The 21,826-nt window shown below is 42.4% G+C and overlaps 1 protein-coding gene and 2 long non-coding RNA genes across 8 annotated transcripts in view; 1 reads left to right on the top strand and 2 right to left on the bottom strand.

Moving 5' to 3' along the window:
* LOC147754440 (uncharacterized) overlaps positions 1-541 on the bottom strand; it is a 30,044-nt gene extending 29,503 nt beyond the window's left edge. For 2 of the 6 annotated variants that reach the window (XR_015317564.1, XR_015317565.1), the window contains exon 1: positions 282-541. This is a non-coding gene — a long non-coding RNA (uncharacterized LOC147754440). The remainder of the gene's footprint in view (positions 1-281) is intronic. The other 4 variants (XR_015317566.1, XR_015317567.1, XR_015317569.1 and 1 more) reach the window with 2 other exon arrangements.
* LOC111254967 (A disintegrin and metalloproteinase with thrombospondin motifs 6-like) overlaps positions 1-14,546 on the bottom strand; it is a 236,974-nt gene extending 222,428 nt beyond the window's left edge. Inside the window, exon 1 of the mRNA XM_086976289.1 lies at positions 11,549-14,546. Within this exon, the coding sequence (XP_086832415.1) occupies positions 11,549-11,639 (91 nt within the window). The 5' untranslated portion in view covers positions 11,640-14,546. The remainder of the gene's footprint in view (positions 1-11,548) is intronic.
* Positions 14,547-15,395: 849 nt separating this feature from the next.
* LOC111254223 (uncharacterized) overlaps positions 15,396-21,826 on the top strand; it is a 26,886-nt gene continuing 20,455 nt past the window's right edge. Inside the window, exon 1 of the long non-coding RNA XR_015318076.1 lies at positions 15,396-15,535. This is a non-coding gene — a long non-coding RNA (uncharacterized LOC111254223). The remainder of the gene's footprint in view (positions 15,536-21,826) is intronic.

Here is a 21,826-nt window from a genome sequence, read left to right as displayed (position 1 = left end):
ATAACGGTAAAAGAGATGCAAGCGTAAATTATGTCAGGAAAAGAAATAACCGTTTAGGAAAGGGTTCTCTAGCATTATCTGTGGCACACTATTGGGCCAGTTATTAATGGAGGTGGATGCTATCATTCCTGGCGGAGATTTGTCAGCGTACAATTGTCAAAATTAACGGTGTATAGGGATCGTTTTTACATTACACAGAAGACGTCTGCCTGTTTCACGCCATAATAACCAATATATTTCGGTGTACCTATTCATAGTAATGGCTCAGATTGGGTTGTTACCATCAAAGCGTATGTTCCATAACTTAATATGCCTTTATCTAGACGCTTGTCTCGTTCGCTAATCGTTGATTTTCAGAGCGGCCTTGTCCTTGTTTCTCCTTCTGCTTCAATCCTAATACAAGTATAGACACAGGATTACAGTGTTTAGACTTCTGTAAGGCTTGCCACCGAATAAAAGGAGCAAGCTCATATAACAGTAACTCAAACGTATACGTTCTATGACATACATATCCTTGAATATATATATATCTGAGTAAAGATGTGTGTGAACGCATGCACATTCTTGTATATATGTATTTATCTAAAAGAAAGGTCGTTCCTAATTATTTTGTTATTATGCTATCGTTGCATTTCTCCCGGCGCATTTTACCGACACAGGCAACAGTGACGGCAGAGTCGATAAAAAAATAGACTGTGACAGATTTTCTGATTATTTGGATCCATGCTTAATTGTTGCACTGTCACAAAAAAATTGTTGAGGTGTTACGGCGCTGTGCCAGACTAATATCTTCGTCCTGGAACCTCTTCTTGGCTTACAGCCAAAAACGGAATCAAAGGAATATAAATCGGCTAGCATAAAAAACTACAGTAACACTGTAGCCGAAAAACTTTTCAAGAGCTGTGCAATGTAATGACAGCCACATAGAATCTCATAGAACCAGTGGAGTACTGGATAGTCGAAACAATTGTAATTGCGTCAAAAACTAGCAAGCTTCAGTTGGAATAGTATAAAGGATAACCTAGAACATTTTTGAGGCTCTGTACAGGATGGCTTCCTCAGATTGGGTGGGAGCTGTCGATCTATTCGATGGATAATGCTCCCGTCCTCATGCGCTTGGTCTCTTTTTTCTCGGTGCAATTTGCCCCTTTTCCCCTTCGAGCAACGCATGTACGGGGCCGCAAGTGGAGTCATAAGTAGAGTTATCATATACTGGAGCCGCCCGTAACGGTACCTTTGTCCCCGCTGTAGCGTTATCATAGTAGCCTCTGGATAAATATAACTTAACCTGGCAAAAGATAGCATTTGATAGTATTAGCCATCCAGCTCCAGCCAGTTGTTTCAGCCCTTATTGTTTGGGGTGTGGTTTGCTGTGCTCTGTTAGCACTCACTGTGCGTGAAATGCCACCGCGATGAAGGTAACCGTAGCGGTAATGGCACTGATGGTTGGGCTGGGAAAGAGTAGCTTGTAGCGTTGCGTACGGCATCCGTCGTCCATATTAGCCCTTGCCGTAACTCATGGCCATATTCAGCGTAGCAACCAGTAACAGACGAGGAACAGGTTGGAGAAATAAGGCGACATAGTTGAAAAGAAAGGGGTATGTATAGAGATTGTGTTCGCGTGGTGAGAAGAGCACTCACGTTATGCAGAGGTTTGGAAGGCTTATGTTTAAGGAACTACTTCTGAGTGACCCCAACGCAATCAAACACGCGTACTGAGCATATTACAATTATCGCCATGTTAGCTGTTACTGCGGTTATGACGACTACTCCTGCTACACTATTGGTGCTGTGGCGTAAGGTCGATTGAGGCCTCTGCCGAACGGTGATCGCTGGCCGCATAGTCAAGCTGCGATAATGGTATTGGGTGGTTAGGTGCACCACGTTTATCGCTTCGTGGGTTCTGTCGTTTTGCTGAGTAGCGAGTGTAAGGTGATGGATGGTTCGTTACCTCATGAATTTCCCACAAAATAATGTCCCTATTGCCTATTCTTATTATTGCCTCCCAACGAACCGTCCCTAACAAGGCTTATGCTGGCGCAGGAAAACCGGCAAGCTAGGAAGATCAAGCTGGGTTCGTTGTCGTCTTCTTGAGTGGCCACCTTTTTACGAATCTTCTACAACGCCGCAACAGAGCATCCACAGAGAGAAACAAGCAGAGAAGATAGTGTAGTGCTATATTACCACCTAAAGGAGTATATAGTCATCTTGCACCTTAGAAAAACCGGTTCCGTTTTAAAAACTCTTTCTGTACCAAATTGCTGAGAAACGCAATTAATAGGGGGCAAATCAAGTCGCCTATAATAGTGGCTTGAAGCAAACCAAAGAGAGTTGAAAATGAAAGAAGTACCCTAGGCAGACAAGGACTCTCTGATTCGATGATGATATGCATTTATGATATAGCTTTCCACAGCCACGATTATACTAGAAATAATCTAACAGCACGGTGATGGCAAGCTACATGAAAACGGTGTATACGATGTGGGTCTCATACATTTGGGGTGACTAGGTCGATGGAAACGTTTGTAAAATGCGTCATAGCATAGCTACCTCATTTATAAAGACCTTTGGCTTAGACGTGAGCACTGAAGAAAATAGGGGTCATACCTATTGTATGTCAGTAGTAAAAGTAACCATTGCTCTACAATAATTGCGCGAAAAAAAGAGTTAAGGGTTTCTTTTCACAGGCGTATTATGTGCCACTGTTCATCGACGCCTATTCCTTCGATATACACCAGCCGTATGTAACAGGAGAAAAATATGAATACAAAATGAAAAAGTCATAGAATTGTAGTTCTAATAATAATAATAATAAGAAGAAGAAGAAGAGTAGATCCTACTTCTCAAGCCCAACAATAGCCTGGAATATCCTACAAAGTAATAAGGTATTATTATAGATAATTGTAGCACTTACGCGCTTTATCTACGTTTTATATTTCAGTACTTCTACGGGGTTTTTAAGTTGTTCTCCAAAATATTTTTTTTTATTTTCAATATTCCTTTTTGCTGTTCTTTTTGCCAGATATTCTGTTTTCCTTAAGTAAGATTGCCAGATATGCTTTAGTTGTGTGGTAGGCTATAAGACGAAACAATCGTCATTAATTTAACAAGAAATGGACCCTTGGGTTCATTGTCTTTTGTAAATCTCCAAGCCAACTATTGAAACTTGAAGGATGCATCATTATTTCTGCCCGTTTGTGAACGTCGGACGCTGCATTCAACTACCGTCTTACCCATCATTAGAGTTCTGGCTTTAATGATATATTATACTATCAGTCGGACCTTTATCTCTATTTCAACGTCCACTTTCTCAAAACGGAATAAAATCGTATACAATTGGCCACGAATATGCTCATCATTATATCTCTGCTTTCGTTGATTAAGAAATTGCACTAACAAAACGAGTGATCCTTTATTTGGATTACATTTGCGCGTTTTGCTTTCCACTAATCTCCATATTCTTTTGCCTTTGTCTGCCCTTTCAATACCGCAACGTGCTGTTTCTCTTTCGTTGCACTCCTCCGAGGCATCGTCCATATCTTCGGTGTATTGGGTACACTCATTTTATTCTTCCATTGTCGTTTTCCATATGCTGCTAGCATCAGCATCGGCTTACTCGTAGGTCGCCTATAGAACCCATATGCCACTTGTTTAGTGCCGCGTTCCTCTTGGATGGGGCACTAGCTACATTCTTAGCTGTCTTCCTTTTTCTTCTCATGAACATGGGATGTGGATGGCGTAACGGGACCAAAACGGAACGATTCCGTTCTCTGCGGTGACGCCGGCGTTGGAGGTAGTTGCGGTGATCGAGCAGAAAAAACTGGCGGGAAACAGCCGGTGAAACGGTCCACAGTCCTAGAAAATGGTCTACGGGACTGTGGAAATCGACTGAATCATGAAAGATAACATCATATCGAATCGAGTTGATCATATCTATCCTGCGTTTGCTCTCGTACGATTGACTACGAAGGGACAGCCTTGCGAAATAAGAGGAGCTCAAATAGCTAGGAACTGGCCAGTGGCAGTTGGCCAGTTCCATTTAATAGGACACAGTTTGTTGAAGAAACAGAACGAGCGAATGGGGTAAAATGAAACGAAGCAAAAGAATGTAGACAATGACGTAGGCGCAGGTTATTTCGCTTCGACGGCTACTCGATCGGTTTGCTTTCCGTACCACCGCACTGCTCATGGATTCATTTTTTATATAATACTATTATATTAAAGCGTTACTATCACCTTCAACCACCACTTCGGCCTATGTGGAACCATTTGGGAACATTGATCGAGCCTGTTCATCTACTTCCTGCAACTCTATTTTCCTGCTGCTATATTTCTTTTCAATGACTTTCACTAAAACTAATGCACTTCTCGTTTTGCCGGTTACCACTTGTTTTCTTGCTTCGTGCTTTATTCTTCGATTTCTCATTTGACTCGTTATGGTTTTATGTATCATTGGCAGTCCAAAGCCGTAAGGTGACCTTACGCCCAGCTCATGAGGTCGGTTTGCCGCCGTGCAGAAATCAAGCGGCGTCTTCAGCGCTTAATCGCTGGGAAGCTAACTCTGTACAGCCATTAGAAGATAACTGCGAACAGTTCGCTTATGATTCGGGTTTTTTCGCTGTTGGATGCTCAATATCTGCCTCTTCCAGCATGTATTCTTCTTAGTTAAATTGTGGTATACAGTGGCCTTTTTTGGAAGAGCGTGAGATGGAGGAGCCGCGACGGACGTCAATTAAACAACGAACAAATGATTTTTCACTGACTCCAAATCTTATATCAAAACCGGTAGTTTGGGTTAATGTAAGATGAAGTTAATATGTGAGTACTCCAGAACACGATATTTTACACTCATTTAAACATTAAAACCGATGGGGGCAATATGCAAGTTGTTCAAAATCAGGTAGTACAGAATGCGTGATCTATAATAAATGCAAAAAACTAGAATTATGCAGGCAAGGTAGAGCATCAGTAGTAGACTTCTTCTTATATATGTCTCACAACTGCAATTGTATTTCGAAATTGAAAGATACAGTTAAAAGCTCACGCCTCTATTATTATACTTTATCATAATACACGTTTTTTTTTTTCAATTTATTTATTTATCAGCTTTACGGTTTGCCCGTTACAAAAAAAAAAAAAAAGACGAATTATGTCGCCTCATCGTTTTGGATATAGCTCGTCGCCGGCGCAACAATTGTAGATGCGGAGGCTCTAGCCACATATTTACTTAGAAAAAAGTAGGTCGAGCAACGCCTTTTCTATTTAAGCGTCAAATCGAAAAATGCACAAATAAAATAATAATAGCAATTTTTTGATAGCAGTGATGTTTGGCTGGTGGTGGTATGTGTAACGAGATTACATTGATCCTTACCATCTCAAATAGACTGGTCGAACTTGATTAGTTCGTTTGACAACAGTACGTGTTGATTGCTCACTCTATCTTGCCTGATATCATATGTTGAGGCCATTTGTAGTCTATCAATGGCTGCGCATTTATAATCAGTGAGTGTTGTTTTTCGACAGTGGCATATACGAATGACGCGTTTGAAAAGCGCGCCTGAAATTATTACCGCCAACAGCGCAAAATAGGTTGGTAAATACAACAAGCTAACTATGGGCATGGTAAATTAAGTGCTTATTAAAGTACTATACAGTGAAATATCTTCTTTTTGTTTTTTTTTTTTCAAATAAATCTGGCGTTCCTGTCGAGTTGATCGTTTTCGGGTATAATTCGTTTGAAATTAATTTGCTTTTTTTTGGTTCATCCAAAATGCTGCTAACTTCCTAAAAAAGCTAATAAAGAGGGTATTTATGGAAACGATGTATTCATAAAGAAGTGTTAAAATTTCTACCTTTTATTTGGAATTTTATTGTCATACGACAGAGTTTGAACTTGTGTAGTCCAAGGTTGTCGTGCATATGATCATTCAATGCCTTTTTTGTCTGTCCAGAGTTCCTACTAAATCTCTACAGGTAATGTTGATTATCCGAAAGTAAAACCGGGAAACAAACTGGAACATGCAGTTCTTAGTTCCCATATTTCAAACGGCCAGAAAATCATTATTAGAAGTGCATATTCCTCTTGCAATATTGCGAATTTATATAAATAATTCAGGTCAAATGTTACCGAAATTACTCCCCGGTGTTGCTAAACGCCTGAACGAAGTTTTATTGCACGATTCACACGTTCAGATATTTGTGTATGTAATGTTACCCTGTGCATATATAACTTACCTTGAAATATATTAGCATTGGAGCAGTATGTTGGAGAAGAAAATAGAACTTATGACGTTCATTTGGTGAGGGCCACGGTGTGCCGTTGTATAAAAAGTTGACAAAGGCACAAAACAATTAACTTTTCCTATATTCGAGCCCTTATCTTTACTCAGAGGTTGCTGCTGCTGCTGCCGCCCCGAGGGTTCACCGCACACCGATCATGCCCAGCTCGTGAGATCCTAAAACTCCGACCCCCAAAAGGTTCCGCACTTCGCAAAGCATCGTAAAGCGTTGTCAACAATGCTTTAGGCTAAGTTTCTAGACACACATATATATATATATATATATATATGGATAGGAATCTATTTTGTGTGGTATAGCGGATCGAATGACAGCATACCCGCCCGCACGTTCCAGTTGTTTTCTACGTAGCCAGCTCGGCAGCCCTTTTTGACAGCTTATATAGTAAACTCATACAGGCCCACACGGTGGGCTGTACTAAGGGCGCAATAGCTAGAGTATAACTAGCTACTCAACTAGTCCTGTTACCAGCAGCAGCGCGATTGGGCTCTACCCTGGGACTTTGCGAGATAGGTGTTGAGGGGGCTTGTACGTAGGCACGTTGATTTTCTCGTATAGAAACGATCGTTATTGGTCTGTCTTGATAACGTGCGGCCGCTTGCTCGGATGTAGCTTACTTCATTTGTAAGCCTTAAAGGCAATTGGTTGCTACTGCTAGTGCTGTTACTATTGCTACGTGAAGCTTGTTTGTCAAGACGACCAGTCTAGCAACCAACCCAGAAGCGGTATAGCGGGTACAGACAGGAAACAAGCACGATTACGAAATTGCCCAATAGAGCTTCCTATGGCTGCGATGTTGCTTCCACTGATGCAGTTGCGACTCTCGTTTTTGCTGTTGTTGATTCTGTGAAATCTGAAGTAGAACTCCGTCTTGTCCTCGTAACATTACTATGACTTCTACCCGTTCGGGCTGTCGCTAGCAACAAAGTGGTATCTACAAGCCCTGCTGTACATCTATAGGGATAAGGCGCCAAGATTATAGGGCAATGTTTTCTTTGCCTTCATGAAAACTGACTCCAACTAGCGATTGCGGTCACAGATTGTGTAAACCCGTGTCCATGTGTATGTTTATTGATGTCTTGAGATGAGCGAAGCTCAGTTAGGTTCTATTTGGCTCGTAGAGTGCCCCGGCTGTTTTTGGTCGTTAGAGCTTTTCAAAATGAAGCCGAGCCAGGGGTTAGAATTATATGAGTCAGGACAGGAGAAACGGGCAGTTGACAGGCGCCGTTGCGAGTAGGTAGAGAGAAGTCGCTTTCAGAAATCTTCTCAAGGAACGGGAGCAGCACAGCGCGTTCCGATACGGCAGGTTCGCTTCAGAATAAGAAGTGCTTGCTAGTTCGGACGTAACTGCAGCGGTTTCGATAGCCAGCGGGTGTGCGAGACCAACGCTACCAATCCCAAAATGACAAAAAAAATTCAAATGTACATCACTACCACCACTCCCGTCAAAAATGAAGAGAAAGCGAAAAAGAGAACAGGGGATCTGAGCCTTTCAAAGCACTTAATTTTTCCAGTACCTGTATATACTTGGCGACATTACACAGCGCAGTCTTCGTACTCCACACATTCACACCGGGAACGAAAGCACCGGGGCAAGAAAGGAAAGCCCAAACAAAGATCCTTTTTTTGTCAAAATTTTCTGGCGCGATTTCACGTCCGTTTACGAACAACAAAAAAAAAGAGTAAAAGAACATCAGTGGTTATTGTGCCGCTGCTGCTACAAATTCTTCTCGATTCTATGTTAGTTACGTGCAGTTTCTGTTGCGTGTACAATACCGTTGCTTCGATGGCAGCCAACGCGTTATAAACATCGGCTACAAAAGTGTATACACTGAGTTAGGGATAAGTTGGATAAAAACGACGCAAGCGGCAAGAATACACGAGCAAGGGGCTGTAACTAAGAAAGTCAACAAATGCGTACCACAATGAGAGTTCATGCGTACAATACGTTGATCCAATTTTTCTGATTGGAACATGATGCATCCTCGTAAAGTTGTTGTATGTGATTATTACTGGGTTCGCCAGCGAATTTTCGTATCAGAAAGTAACGGTCTTGTAAATATTTGACGGCTGCACTGGCTGGGTAGGCGGGAGTTTCAGTAGAACTAGTCGGGCGATTTTTTGGGTTCGATCGCTAGCCGAGATAAATGTAATAGTTTTTCAAGTTAAGCTTGAGTTATTAATATCCGCTCACCATGCAGCTAAGTTTAATCGGTATAAATACCATGCCAATTACGGCTGCAAATGGCTCTTGCCATGCTAGGGAGATAACCCATCGTTTATAGCCCATTGGTATAAGTTTAGTTTTTTTTTTGTAAAATTATCATAAGTAAATCACAAAGCATGATGATTTTTTAGGGAAAACTTTATTGCGCAGACTTTTGCTTCTACCGAAGCTAGAGCAGGAAAGACTAACTTAGGGTTGTTATCTGATTACTCCGAGCTACATACATTAAATCACTCTGAGTTTTTTTACGACGCGCTAATGTTTTGCATCATAATGTTAAGCTTAACAGAAGTCCGGTTGGTCAATTCAAAAATTCTGCAGCTTAACTATGGCAGCAATCATTAACGCTGTGCGAGCAATCCACTATAGTTCACTCAGAAAATCTTAAGGACCCGCCTCGAGCACCTTGCGAATCAGTCATGTGCCTAGAAAATTAACTTACTTACATCGCTACCCTACCCGACAAAATAGTTCATTGCCCGTGCAAATAATTATTAAACATTACTACCTCACTCCCGTATTTTTCTAGGTTACAGGATCTGCACACGCCTCGGAACTGCCAGCGATTTCTTTTTTTTTCTCTGTAGCACTGTCGCCAACATCGATATAACGCATAATTGATGATACGTCACCTGCGTGAGCTATGTTCTCCTACTTATAGACACGTATACATCTAAATTTCAAAAACAAATTTCGTTTATCGACAACCTTCCTTATCTTTAGGTCTACTTCCGTCTATGACCTATATTGCTCTATTCTTCATTCGCCTGCCTCTCCTTCCTTTTATCATTGAAGACCACTTCGTCTTTTTTTTTTTCTATCTCAAATAGCTTTAAAACGATAGAGAGGTTCTTTCCACTAACGTCTCAAGTTCAGCCGCTTTCGAGCTACCCACATTTAAGGTCTATAGTTCGACGTATTTGCCACTAGCGCCAGCGTCTTCCGTCCCCTCATCGTTGTTGCATGTCGGTTTCAGTTCGATCTTTCCTTCGTTCAAGACGCCGCGCTGCTGTAACACGCTGACACGACGAGTTTATTTGATGTTGTCGTCGCCGTGGTCATCAATGCAATTCTTCACTAATAGTTTCTCCTTTATTTCGTCGCCTTCTTAGCTCGGCTGCTACCGTACTGCCGGCCGGCTACCGGCTCCGTTGCGGTCGCTGGTTGTCGGCAAATGCATCTAATATTGTCTTCCATTTTCATTGCCGACAACGTTACTTTTCAATACTATCGGCTTGGTCGGTTCTAGCCAGAGCAAGCGGAAGGTAATGCGACCCTAGTCAGCAGCAGAGAGCTCAAAAAGGCCTGCGAGTCTATAGCAGAGAACTAGTAGGCCCCATCGCAACGGCCATCGACCTGTACGCTCACCTATAGTGGGCAAAGCCAGTAAGTTTCTGTATCGCCATAGCCAACATCGTGGTATGATCTGATGTCGAAAAACTCCCTTATAGTGAGTTTGTATGGCGGTCCATGGTGATACGTGGAAACCTGATCGGCAGATGGGAATCAGAAGGGGCTACGGGAAACCACTGCGCCAGTCTAACAAAGCAACTACTTGCTGAATATACAATATGATTTTTCAATAATATACGTCGTTTTCGCATGTTGGAACTGATTCGGCTACCTTCGATCAGAGTCGGCTAAACACTTCTAAGGAGTTGAAACGAAATAGAATGGTGTATCCGTCCCAGACCTTCTTTCTACACACCGTGCTAGCTATGATCAAGCGGCTGGTTTACTTTTCACACGGTTTAGGCAAATCAGAGTGAGACGACTGACAACATTTAGCAGCATCATTTAATACGAACGAAGTAGGATTTTACTGTTCGCTTGATCTAGTTTTTCATCTGCCGCTTTTGAGCCTTTAGAACGGTCTGTTCTAGCTGCCATAGAAACAAGTGGCTACGTTAGTCAAATGCTGCTAAATGTACGCGGCCGTAGACGCGACGAGGACGACGGCTATGCTCTAAAATTGTCAGCGGCTTGCCATTGATTCCTACGCTATCAGTGTTCTCCCTTCAGCCCCTTCATTTCAGTTTAAGCAAGTATCTAAGCAAGCAGTAGCCATAACCAGCCGTCACCTGTTTTCTCTAGCCTTTTACAAATAGAGAATTCACGTATGTCTGTGTGTTTCACGTCATATCACGTTTGCGCTCACAACAGCAATGCCAACAGTTACAGGAGTCTCAGCCTCAACAAGTAGTGATACAGAGAGAATTATAGTACCGATAAGGTTAGGCGCAGTGCACACGCCAACGGCGAAACTGTTCTAGGAGAAATAGTTATAGGATTTGGAGACCTCGCGACACCTGTTGTTACTTGTTAGCATACAACGAAATCATTCGCTAGTTATGTAGCGATGAAGATAACATTGATACTTGGGCGATTATTTGCTTGCAAGTGTGTTGCGTCGTCCATAGACGGTAGCCCATAGCCGTTATTTATTCGTTGCGGACACAAAAAACAGAAATACATTATCGGCCACCCAAATGAACAGAATCCAGCAGGACGAAACAGGAACCACGACTGGAACAGCATGGGGGCGCTGTTCTCATTGTAAGCACGATATATGGTGGTAGTCAATTGTGGGTAGCACATGCTTGTAACTACTGTATATTATTTAAGCAAAAGTGAAGTTATATAAAAACGCGAATTAGACCAGAATGGAGCGAAAAACGAGCTTTTAGACAATAAGGTCGGATGCGGTGACAGACACAAACGTCGCAAATTGACCGCGTACGTCCCTCAATATAATGCATAATCCCCGCAGTTTCAACCCTCACGTGAAATAGCGTTTCCCATTTTAATCAACGGAGGTATTTATTGTTGAGACATAACGAACAGCGCTTTTCATACCTGGAACGTCGGGGGTCGAATTTTTCTCCTATTTGACTATATTATAACCATGACCTTCCATTGTCACGCCACAACTGAGCACGCTTTATTATGGCGCTTTGCAGTTATGCAGGTCTGTTTAGTTTCGCCTTTACTCATTTTTTGTTTGGCTGTACTTACGATACTTGCTTTGTCTGTGGTCGCGGAAGACGGCCGTGCATAGCGGCAGGCTCACGACGATCCAGAACGCGGTAGTCCTACAGGGACTGGGCAAATGCATCCTGCCACTGCCCTGATCTGAAGGTCCGAGCGAGTCCGGCTTTCCGTCGACAGGCCACCGATCGTTATGGCCTCATAACATAATCACACTAACATTCACACTCCACTTTCACCACTATTATTGACTCTCCTTTCTGATCACGAATACACTTCACTAACAGGAACAAACTAACTTGATTTTCCTTTCCTTTCCTTTCGTTTCCTTTTTTTTTTGTAGACGTATCGCCACCGCACAATATCGCTCACTATTACACTGATTTTTTTATTCGTCGATGAGGTACTTTTCTTTTGTGTTGATGGAAAAGACACTTTTTCTCTGTCGTCCTTTGACCACAATTACTAAGCACACTTTCCTCGAAACCATCCCACCATCCTTTTGCTAGCAACAAGCTGCTTCTATCAGCGCAAAAAGAATTCACTAAAATTTTTGAAAAGCTTGAGTATTCTTTTCGCAGTTTTTTCGTTCTTTTTACTTCTTTATCTTTTCCGATAATTTCTCAGTTAACACTATCATTATCATAATTTTACTACGACAATTCCGCCACTATATTGCGGAAAGCCACGAAATACGAAAATTACGTTGTTTTCAATGCCCAATGATAAGCATTGCACATGCACGCATTGTTTGTCTCGATTTTTTTAGGGGATTTTGCGTCAACCCCACATCTCGTGTTTGCTTTGCGGTGGCTTAAAGAAATACAGGATGACCCGCTTGAGTTGCCACAAGTCTGCTTAGAAATGCTATTCCTGCTAGGTCCACGGTTGCGACCACCTTCACCCTCTATAACTTTTTACCGTATATAACACAACGAGCTCTGCTCTGCAGGATCTGGTACATCATTACACAGCGTGGACTTTTTCCAGAAATGCGTGTTGGTCACTGCTGTTGCTTGTCGTTCAAAAAGCAAACAGATTTTTCGTCTGCGCGTTTCTCTTCTCCAGACGATCCCGATCACGTCGACGGGTCAAACGAACAAGCTGTTTCCTGTTATTCGTTGAACTTTCCGACTTTTCCTTTCACCCTCCTATCGCTTTCCTGACTCTTGCTGTTCTCGGTTGTTGCCTGCACCTCGAATTCGACTGGCGGCAAGTATTCTCTAGAAACTTTGGTGCGAAGGCCCTATAGGTAAAAACGGCAGTAGAAGTTTTGCTAAAGATAGTAGTTGTCGCTGTAGCTGTTCCTACAGTTGTCGTGGGGCAAACAGCTTTGGATGCTGTCTATCATCATCTAAGCTGGAGACCTTCGAAACTGTCCCTGTGCTACTATGGTTTTCGATGCTGTTATTATTTTTCTGATTTCTGTAATTACCGGCATCGGATCTACGACAACACGGCAGAAGAATATTTTGCAGAGCAACAAGCCGCAACCATTCGCTCATCCGATGACGGGATCATTGGGGTTCGCGCACGCGATGAGCTCTAACTCGGCTCCCGATTACCCCTCAGTAGGCGGCAGTATATGAGCTCTGTTGCGACGACTCTTTACCCTATTGCCAACCCTGTGACCAATACGGCTCAGTAACTTAGTCACAGACTTGGACGCAAAAATTCTAGTGGCGAACAAAGCTCAATTGCGGACACGTAGATGAGGATATTACAAGTCGTATTATTAACAAGCACGAGAAACCAGCAAGGTAATAAAATGATAGGTAGTAATTTATAACGAACTTTTGCTACGTGCGTGCCCGCTTGTATATTGATCCCCTGTTGAATTCGTTCTTGGGACTCGCTGATGATTCGTGATTTTTCTACTTCTGCTTTTGGTTAAAGCCTTATGAACTGACGCTATTCGTCGCCGTGGTTCACTGTCTGCTGGCTATAAAAGCATAACGCCTGCAGCTTCGGCAAATGGCGTCAATGCTCTCGAATGTTGCGCACACATCTGTTGTTTTTCTCTCTTGATATCTCTTTGTCTCGGTTTCCCTTTGCTTGCACCGCGGTCACAATACCATATTAGTTTTACCAAGCGCGCTTGCCTGGAGAACCGCAATGCCACAAGCCGCCATCAACCAATGGCTGGTGGTTCGCTTTTGCCGCTTCTGCGTTTACTGTTGGAATACGGCTGCGACTGGACTGCGGACGCATACAAATAGAGTACGTACGCGCCTTAACGATAACGCTAGAGATCAGATGATCCGTTCTCGCAAACGAGAACACATAGAAAGACAGGAACACATTTACTACACAAACACGCAACGCGAAAAGTCAAAAAAGAACGGATTACTTCAAACGGACGATGTAGAACGAGCTTCCCCGTTGTCTTAGGTTGTTGAGAAGGTTTGCCACAAGCCTTGAGTTGCGCCTTGCAGATCGTTGCAACAGCTCAATGTTGTTACGCGTCTCTCATTGAGGCGGGTCGAAGACCCAGCACATATCGAGCTGATTCAGTAACCCAATCAGCTCTTCATCATAGAGAACCTAGTGATTGGACAGCTGTCGATTCGGATCATGTGCCGCTCCGGATGTGACCGAACGATGTTTCATGAAATCAGTTGACGGTACTAACAATGACGTCAACCGCAAACGGTATGCAAACTCAGCCACGATCAAGGCCGCAGGTTAACCTCGCCACTGCCGCCACCGTCGACCGTACACATTAAAAACCGTTGGCTTAGTAGCCGAAAAAAGACACGGCCAAAATACGACGACACAAATCAAGAACAGTGCTCGTAAACTACATAGCAGATACCGCTGCTAAATATGTTGCTGGCTAAATGACCGCCTCAGTATAGAACACGAAAGACAGCCGGCACGACGAGCCTTAGCGACGCCGGCTGAGCGGGCCGTATCGACTCGACACCAAAGAACTGCCTCGAGACACCGAACACCGAATGACTCGTGTCGTCGCCGAGTGTCGTTGTCACAGCGGGGTTCAACGGAGAGCGCCTGTCGGCGGCTGCACTGGATATATATGTATATGATAGAAAGAAGCACCTAGCTAAAGTCCGTTGCAGCTACTAGCACTGCTGCCGCTAGTGGCTGTATTTAACCACAGTAGTTGTTGGTTTGGCAACCATGTGTCTTGATGCCCTAGGCGTCGACACGCTTACGAACTTTTTAAGGTGAGACACACGTGAAAGTGGCGATCGCGTTGGACGCTAGCGTGTGGCGCGCCGAGTCTTGGAAAGTAGCCGCCCGGACGTCACGGCGAGGTATTAACGATGACGGCTGGTTAATAAACAACAAAGCAGCTACTAATTCTAGCAGTACTGACGGCAGATGCTGCCGGTGTTGGCGAAACAATCGTGGCGGGTCGTTAGCACAGAGCAGCGGGTTAGCTGAACGAGTTTCACTACGGCAGGTTGTTTAAGGAAGCTCTCCTATCCTTCGCACAGGTAAGAGGTTTTGCGTTGCTCAGATTGCAAGAAAAAGCAGGCCGGACGCCGGTCGTAATATACGCGTTGCTTGCTGATATACCGATCGCTGTATATATCAGCACTACGAAAAAGCACTATGGAGCAAGTAAATGATAACGCTTGTTGGACAACAAACCGAAATAGACTGTGCAGCTACTTGCAGGATGTCACATCAACGCTTCCTGCCAAGTACCCCGTTGTATGTATGCGCCGTATCCGAGCAGTAGCGGAGAAATTGGCTTTCACGCCGTTGTAAATGTTGCGCTAATATCAGTAAGTACTACGATAGCTATCGGTGGTCTTTGTGTCCGTTATGGTTATTGTTGTTTAGGCCCCCGTAGGCCGTCGTAAGACGCAGACTGTGGCGATCGCAGTACGTCTCGCATGACATGAACTCAGGCCCGGACTCGCTCACGCCGAGGATCCGCACGTTGGTCGTCAGCTTCCGAGCTGTTCCTTCTCCTCAATTGGGCCCTCTCCCCGTACACGACCGTGGCGCCACCTGGTCGAGCCGGCCCACATCCAGCCCAGACAATCTAACGTAAGCAGGAAATTGCAACCTCACACCGCATAGGCAGAGTCGTAGAAAACAGTACCAGTCGAGAGCTAAGTCGAAAACGCTGGAAAAAGTAAAATTTACGGCTAAAAGCAGACCCAACCAGGAAATCTAGGAAGCTATAGAAGGAAAATTAAATCAAAGGAGCTGGATCGTTTATGGAAGCTCCAACATACCTCGTATATCTTTATGCTTTACAAATAGGTATATGGAGACGTGATGAATAATTAGCAGTAGTTATGAATCTGTACAGTGGACGTGTAGAACCCATCTGAAAGCAGAGATCATTAAGAGGCAAACACGCGAATTTAAGTTAATGCTAAGATTATCCTTAATTTCAAAGTTGAAATTTCATTCAATACTCCCGTCATTTACCTGTGAGCTGTATTTGTGGCCTGCCACAGCAATATTGTCCATTAGCAAAGATGTCAAGTTAAGAAAAAAGTTCGTTAAAGTATGTCACCCGCGACTGTTCAGTTACTTGGGATATGTGAAGTTCGGACCTTAATCATGCAACCATCTAAATAATTTTGATTCTTTTTAAAAACAAAGTAAATTTCAGCTTACAGTGCCCTGGTCATAACGAGCCAAGACGACGGCTTTGGTGTTTTGAGTTCTACATGTGGGACTATCGATAAGAATAGTTTTATACTGCTGCTCCCCAACGCACAACGACGAGAGAATACCTTACGTGTCCTTGATTTTCGTCGGCAGGCTCGTTACCACTGCACAGTTAGAGGGACAGCTTAGTGAACGATTGCATTCGCTAAGGCACATTTCCTCAACATTAGGCTCAAAGGAGAGTACCGGACGAGGTTATTCAAGATATTATTATAGACATGTTAGTTAGGAGACTCTCGCTTATGTTTTTTACAGATGCACTCTCATTAGTATTTTTATAATGAACTAATCTCTATTGCGCTTAGATTACAGGTACACTTAGCTCGGTATATATTATTTACTTTGCATAATCGTTTACTTGCAAACCGCATCCGGCAGCGCTTGGCGTGTTTAGTTAAACAGCAGATTTTGTGATACCTGAATAGTTTATTATTTAGGTGAAAAATAAACTTATACAATAGTTAATACTGTGAAGAGTCAACTCCAGATGCATGATATTACGAGCAATCGTCTGCACCTTTGATGCAAAAGTTTCCCAGTGAAAATCGTCACGAGAACGCTCCGCATAGGTTAACTGTTACTTAACCGTTAGAAAAAAAAGACTCATGTTTAACAGATATATAGTTACATAATGGACGTACCTGACACTCGCTGTAACTCTAACTTTCTGTCTAGTTAGGAAACATATCTCTGGCGGTTCTCATTAATTCCATTCTTATTAGAATCGTCCTGTTTCCATACACCGCTTAACTAGCAAAATCCAATGTCGTTCAGCTGCCTCTTTGTGAAGAATTAGTATGCTAAATAAGGCGGAAAGCGGAGTGCTAGGACAATAGGAGGTGTAGTTGGTCGTAAATGCTCTAGAAGCAGCCGTCTGCTAGAGAGATTTACAGAAATAGTTCTACATATTCGTCTGGTACACCCCGTAACAAATGAAAAGCGTTTAATGGTTTCGGTTACGCGCGATCAAGTCACCCCGTGTATGGGGTTAGATTTATGCGTGCAATGAATGGCCCAAGTAATTCTAATAGTACTAAAAACTAATCGAGGCCGTTCGAAGCATGGAGTACGAAGTACGCCATATGAAGTAATGATTCGATACGGAGGCTATTCGCCTGCCTTTGTTTGAAACGGTGTATCTTCGCGCTGGGAGAATTATAGCGAATAAACGATAAATGAAGAAAGTTGACTTTGATTAGAATTATCCAACTTCATTTTGACAAAGTGATAACGACCATAAAAAATCTGTTCCGACCATTTTTCTCCTCAATTTTAATGCCTCTCACAAAAACAACTCTCTATTGAAAATCAAAGCCTATATATAACAGTTTGTTCCTCTCATACATGTGGTATACCTAACCTGATTATTTAGAATCTACGCCTTATCGCTGAATATCTGCTTTCTTGCGTTCCCCGTCTTCTGAAGTCTCATCGGTGAATGAGCAACATAAAAGCTGGCTTTCTAGACGTAGCTATCTTTTTGTGCATGTTGAATAGCGACAATGGCGCAATATATGTACAGTGGATGAAACACTGGCAAAGTACAATGTTATAAAGCAGGTACTAATGATTGAAATATCGAACGAACCAGACTATTCTTTTGTTACGTGCTGACATTGTCCCACCATTATTGTTTTCGATCGAAGGGTGCGCTTGACAATGAGAAGCCACTCGAGAGTGCCATATATATATGCAGCGAACTCTAGATATGACGCGACGCATGGTTGAATGCGACGGGTTCTTATTGAACTACGTTGAATCTCGATATAGCAACAAAAGGGCACTCTTCGTACATCTGTATTTGCTCCTGGTTTGCCGCTTGGATTCCTGTCGAATGAAAAATTCGATATCTCTATTATGAGCGCCATTATGCAGCTGTCTTGCCCTCTCTGGACTGTTGTGTTACCGGAAACGTTTTTTTTCCTCTTGATGTTTTTCCCTGAAAACCTATGTTAGTGAGGGGAAGCGACATATCGAACGGAGCTTACCACACAGCTAACGGTTATAGCTAACTCCGCCCAAAAGTCTTAAATCATTCGGGATATATAAGTGTTTGACAAGAAGCGTTGCTGCTTTTTATATCTTCAGTATATATACAGTTTTGGTGACTGAAAATAACATTTGTACTGCAAACATTCGTTCGGAAACTCTGGCATCTGGCCAGGTTCTTTTTGTCTTTACCGGAATAAAAATCGACATGCTCGACCGGTGAAAAAACTACGAGGGTGATGGCAAGTTATTGCGTTAATCCAGACAAGACATGTTAATACTAATGTAAATTATTGGAAGGATTAGTTTAACAGTAACTTTCCGTAGTGGTCTGCATACTTTCGTTGAACTTCTATTGATTGAAAAATGGCACAATTTTGTAGCTTAGCAGAATCGTCGAGTTGAAACTATTCGTAGGGTAAGAGACAATGATCGCACATACTGCAAATCGGTCCACATCATGAAAGTTCTATTTTCTGGTTCACTATACAATTTCAGTAAAAATATATTTATTTTACATGTAGTTCACGTATAATGCATCTAGCGTTAAAATACAAGCGAGTGTTTTTCTTCTAGACTTCCTACCAGTTTTCGCAGTAGTAACTTGTTTCCGCGACCTGGTGCTCCTAGTAACAGGATGTGAAATGAAACTTCAGGACGTTTCCACGCTGTCACCAAAAGTTAATTGCAACTGGATTAAAAAACCGATGGAAATTGCCATTTACAAGAAATCTATCTTCGAAGAAAATATATACATATTTAGAAAATAATGATCGTACGAGGGCAAATTAAAGTTAGAAAATTTACATAACATAGCGAGTCATGTCTAAATGACGAAAATTTATCTACTATTACGGCAGTACAACGGTCAATAAGGATGTTATAATCGTTGATGATACGTTTCGCTGTTGTTCTCAATATCCATGCTGCTCACCATATGCAAGTTCTGTCTGGCATCAAGTAAACAGCGTTGAGATAAACTGTTGATAAGCTGAGGTTTATCAACCCTTTTCCTTGAGAGTTATCTGAAGTATGTCAGAGGTCCTCTCGTTTATTTTTCTCTCAATGCCCCTTCAACGTGTTCGCTATGTACACGGCGTTTGACTTCTTCAGCGCCGACGACAAGATCTGCCTATGTTTTTTTCACTCGGAGCGGGTCGATGGGTCCAGACTCAGCTTTGTGTCCTTGTGCTTCCCCGTGGCGTTCAGTCATTTTTTATCCCATACGTTTTTCCCTTCGTTCTAAGCCGTATCAAACATGACTGCGTACGCCAATGTGCTCGGATCTATGGGTTGCATACTCTATGTGAAAATGTAGACGTCGGTAGTCCTGTTATATACACATAGGGTTCCGGAAGAAGGCAGCAGTTTCGAAGGAATCGCTGCGCGTTGTGAGCCTCTACAAAAAACGTAATCTGAGTGAGTCTTCCTATCAGCGTAATCATGACACTCACTCCGCGGCGATAAACATTTCGTACAAGCTTAAAGTGACAAAACACATATTGTTGTGTTAATGAATGGACTTAACCCAGTATGACTGATACCCAATAGGCATAATGTGAGATCGACAAGGAAATAAAAAGTACACCTTGGGCCGACGTTGAATTATTTGCATCCGGCTCATCCCATACAGCCAACATGCCATATACATTTAAACGCAACTTACCTTAGCCAAACTACAATCGATTTTTTTTTAACTTTGATGATCAATCGGTAACGGATGTCTCGAACAGCTAAGTAAGCATGTCCTGTGATGAATGGTAGATTTTCCTTACTAAAGGTGGCAATAAATATTTGTACATGCGAACATTGTCTTAACAGTTATTAGCGATCGCTTTATTCAAATAGCCCGACCAGGAAACGTCGCAGAACATCGTATTTATAAAAGTATGATACATTTTTTTGGGTTTAATATTATATTTTAATATGGATCCAAATAAACTCGTCTAGGGCAATTATGTGAAAGCAGATAAAAAAAAACCAGGCGTCCGCCATTTATTAGTATTTCTTTGCAACGTGTGCTTGCATGCGCACGACGCTTAGCGGACTATCTACTTTTTCAACTAGTTTATTTACATTAATGATATGGCTACAACGGTTATGAGGGAACAACGCTTCTTCACACGATAGAAAACAATTTATGTCTACATAGCCTCTAATTGATTTGTTTCCATTTACACATGCTTGTCGTCTTGACAAGCCATCTTTATCTTAGTTATTGAGTCAACGTAAAGTCGAATTATGCAGTGATACTAAAGGTCGGTCACCTGTTTGCTCTTTACTAACTGAAATACTAAATCGTTGATTCCTAGTTCATAACCAAAAAAGCTGAGAAAATTCAGCGGGCATTTCTTGATGCACCTTGAAAGATCACTTTCGTCTCGTCTTAGTGGTCATTCAGGCTTCAATATCATTAAAATAACAACAGCGGCTCCTCATGGTCATCACAATGATATCACATTGCGTTGCACCACTACATTTAAATGCATCTTCAATTCTTCAGCGAACCCTGTAATGCCCAGGGGAAGAAAGGTTTGTGAAGCAGGAATATTTCAGTTGGGCGGTTTCCCAGGGAGGAGCGGGAGAATACATTCGAATTACTATCGCTCTCCCCGCTTTTCTGCAACAAAACTACTATACATTCAGGTGATATGGTACCGGCGCAAACGCGGCTGACAGGCGCTGGATCATCAGCAAGAGCCGGTCGGGGGTCTAAGAACCCCTTCAGTGGTTTCACTATAAGAGGCAGCCCTTTTCGACTGAATATATGGTAAACTGTATTCTAGACTGAGGTGATTGGGACAATACGGTGGAAAGCGCCAGCTATGTTTGCTCGTCTCTTCACAATCGTGTGTTTTACGAGAACGGATAAATAGATCAATATTTGAGCAACGTCCAGCTTCAGGTCAAGGTTGCCCTCGTTATATGCAGCGGAAGGATGACGCGTTACTATGGTTACTGTTGAAATAAAAAAGAGGATAGAGTGAGTGTTGATACGTACAATGTAACAAAGATTTCAATGGCAAGAACGTAGATATGACAGTGTGTGGCCTGTCAGATATGAAACGTCTTCAACCTTGTTTTCGACTGTTTCCTTTTCAGAAAAATGTTTAATGGATTGCAAAACTTTTCAATATATCGTAATATAATAGAATAACAACGATATACCAAGTTCTGCACTGATGTACAAATATGAGATGCTAGAAAAATACCAAAAAAGACTGAATCAATATAATAGACTTCTGCATAGCAGAAGCCACCCGTACGGAACAGATGGTCACATAATATGATAATTTGACTTCGATGAGAAAAAGCATTCGAATGCACACAAACTGTGGCTTTTTCTACTCTGCGCAACGTTGAGGTTATACTTGAAAAAAGTAACTTCGCAACCTCTAGTTCTATTCGACGTCAGGTGAACGTAAAACGTTATAAATCGCGTAAAATGGGCGTTGGAAATATCTAGACTGAATAAAAGTGCGGAAAATCCAATTTTTGATTAGATATGCTACTAATACCGATACATATGCCTGGTCACGCTATATTTGAGCCTGGCATGCTCATCTTCCGATTTATAAATAGACTGAGTCTCGTTACTCACAAATTCCTCTCTAGTAATCCTGCTAGTATCTTTTGATATCAATGCACACGCGAATTAATATAATA

This window comes from Varroa destructor, unplaced genomic scaffold (assembly GCF_002443255.2).
Source record: "Varroa destructor unplaced genomic scaffold, Vdes_3.0 BEIS01000007.1, whole genome shotgun sequence".
In the NCBI taxonomy this organism is placed as follows: domain Eukaryota; kingdom Metazoa; phylum Arthropoda; class Arachnida; order Mesostigmata; family Varroidae; genus Varroa; species Varroa destructor.
The sequence above is the reverse complement of the archived record's forward strand: the minus strand, read 5'-3'. Positions and strand labels throughout refer to the sequence as shown.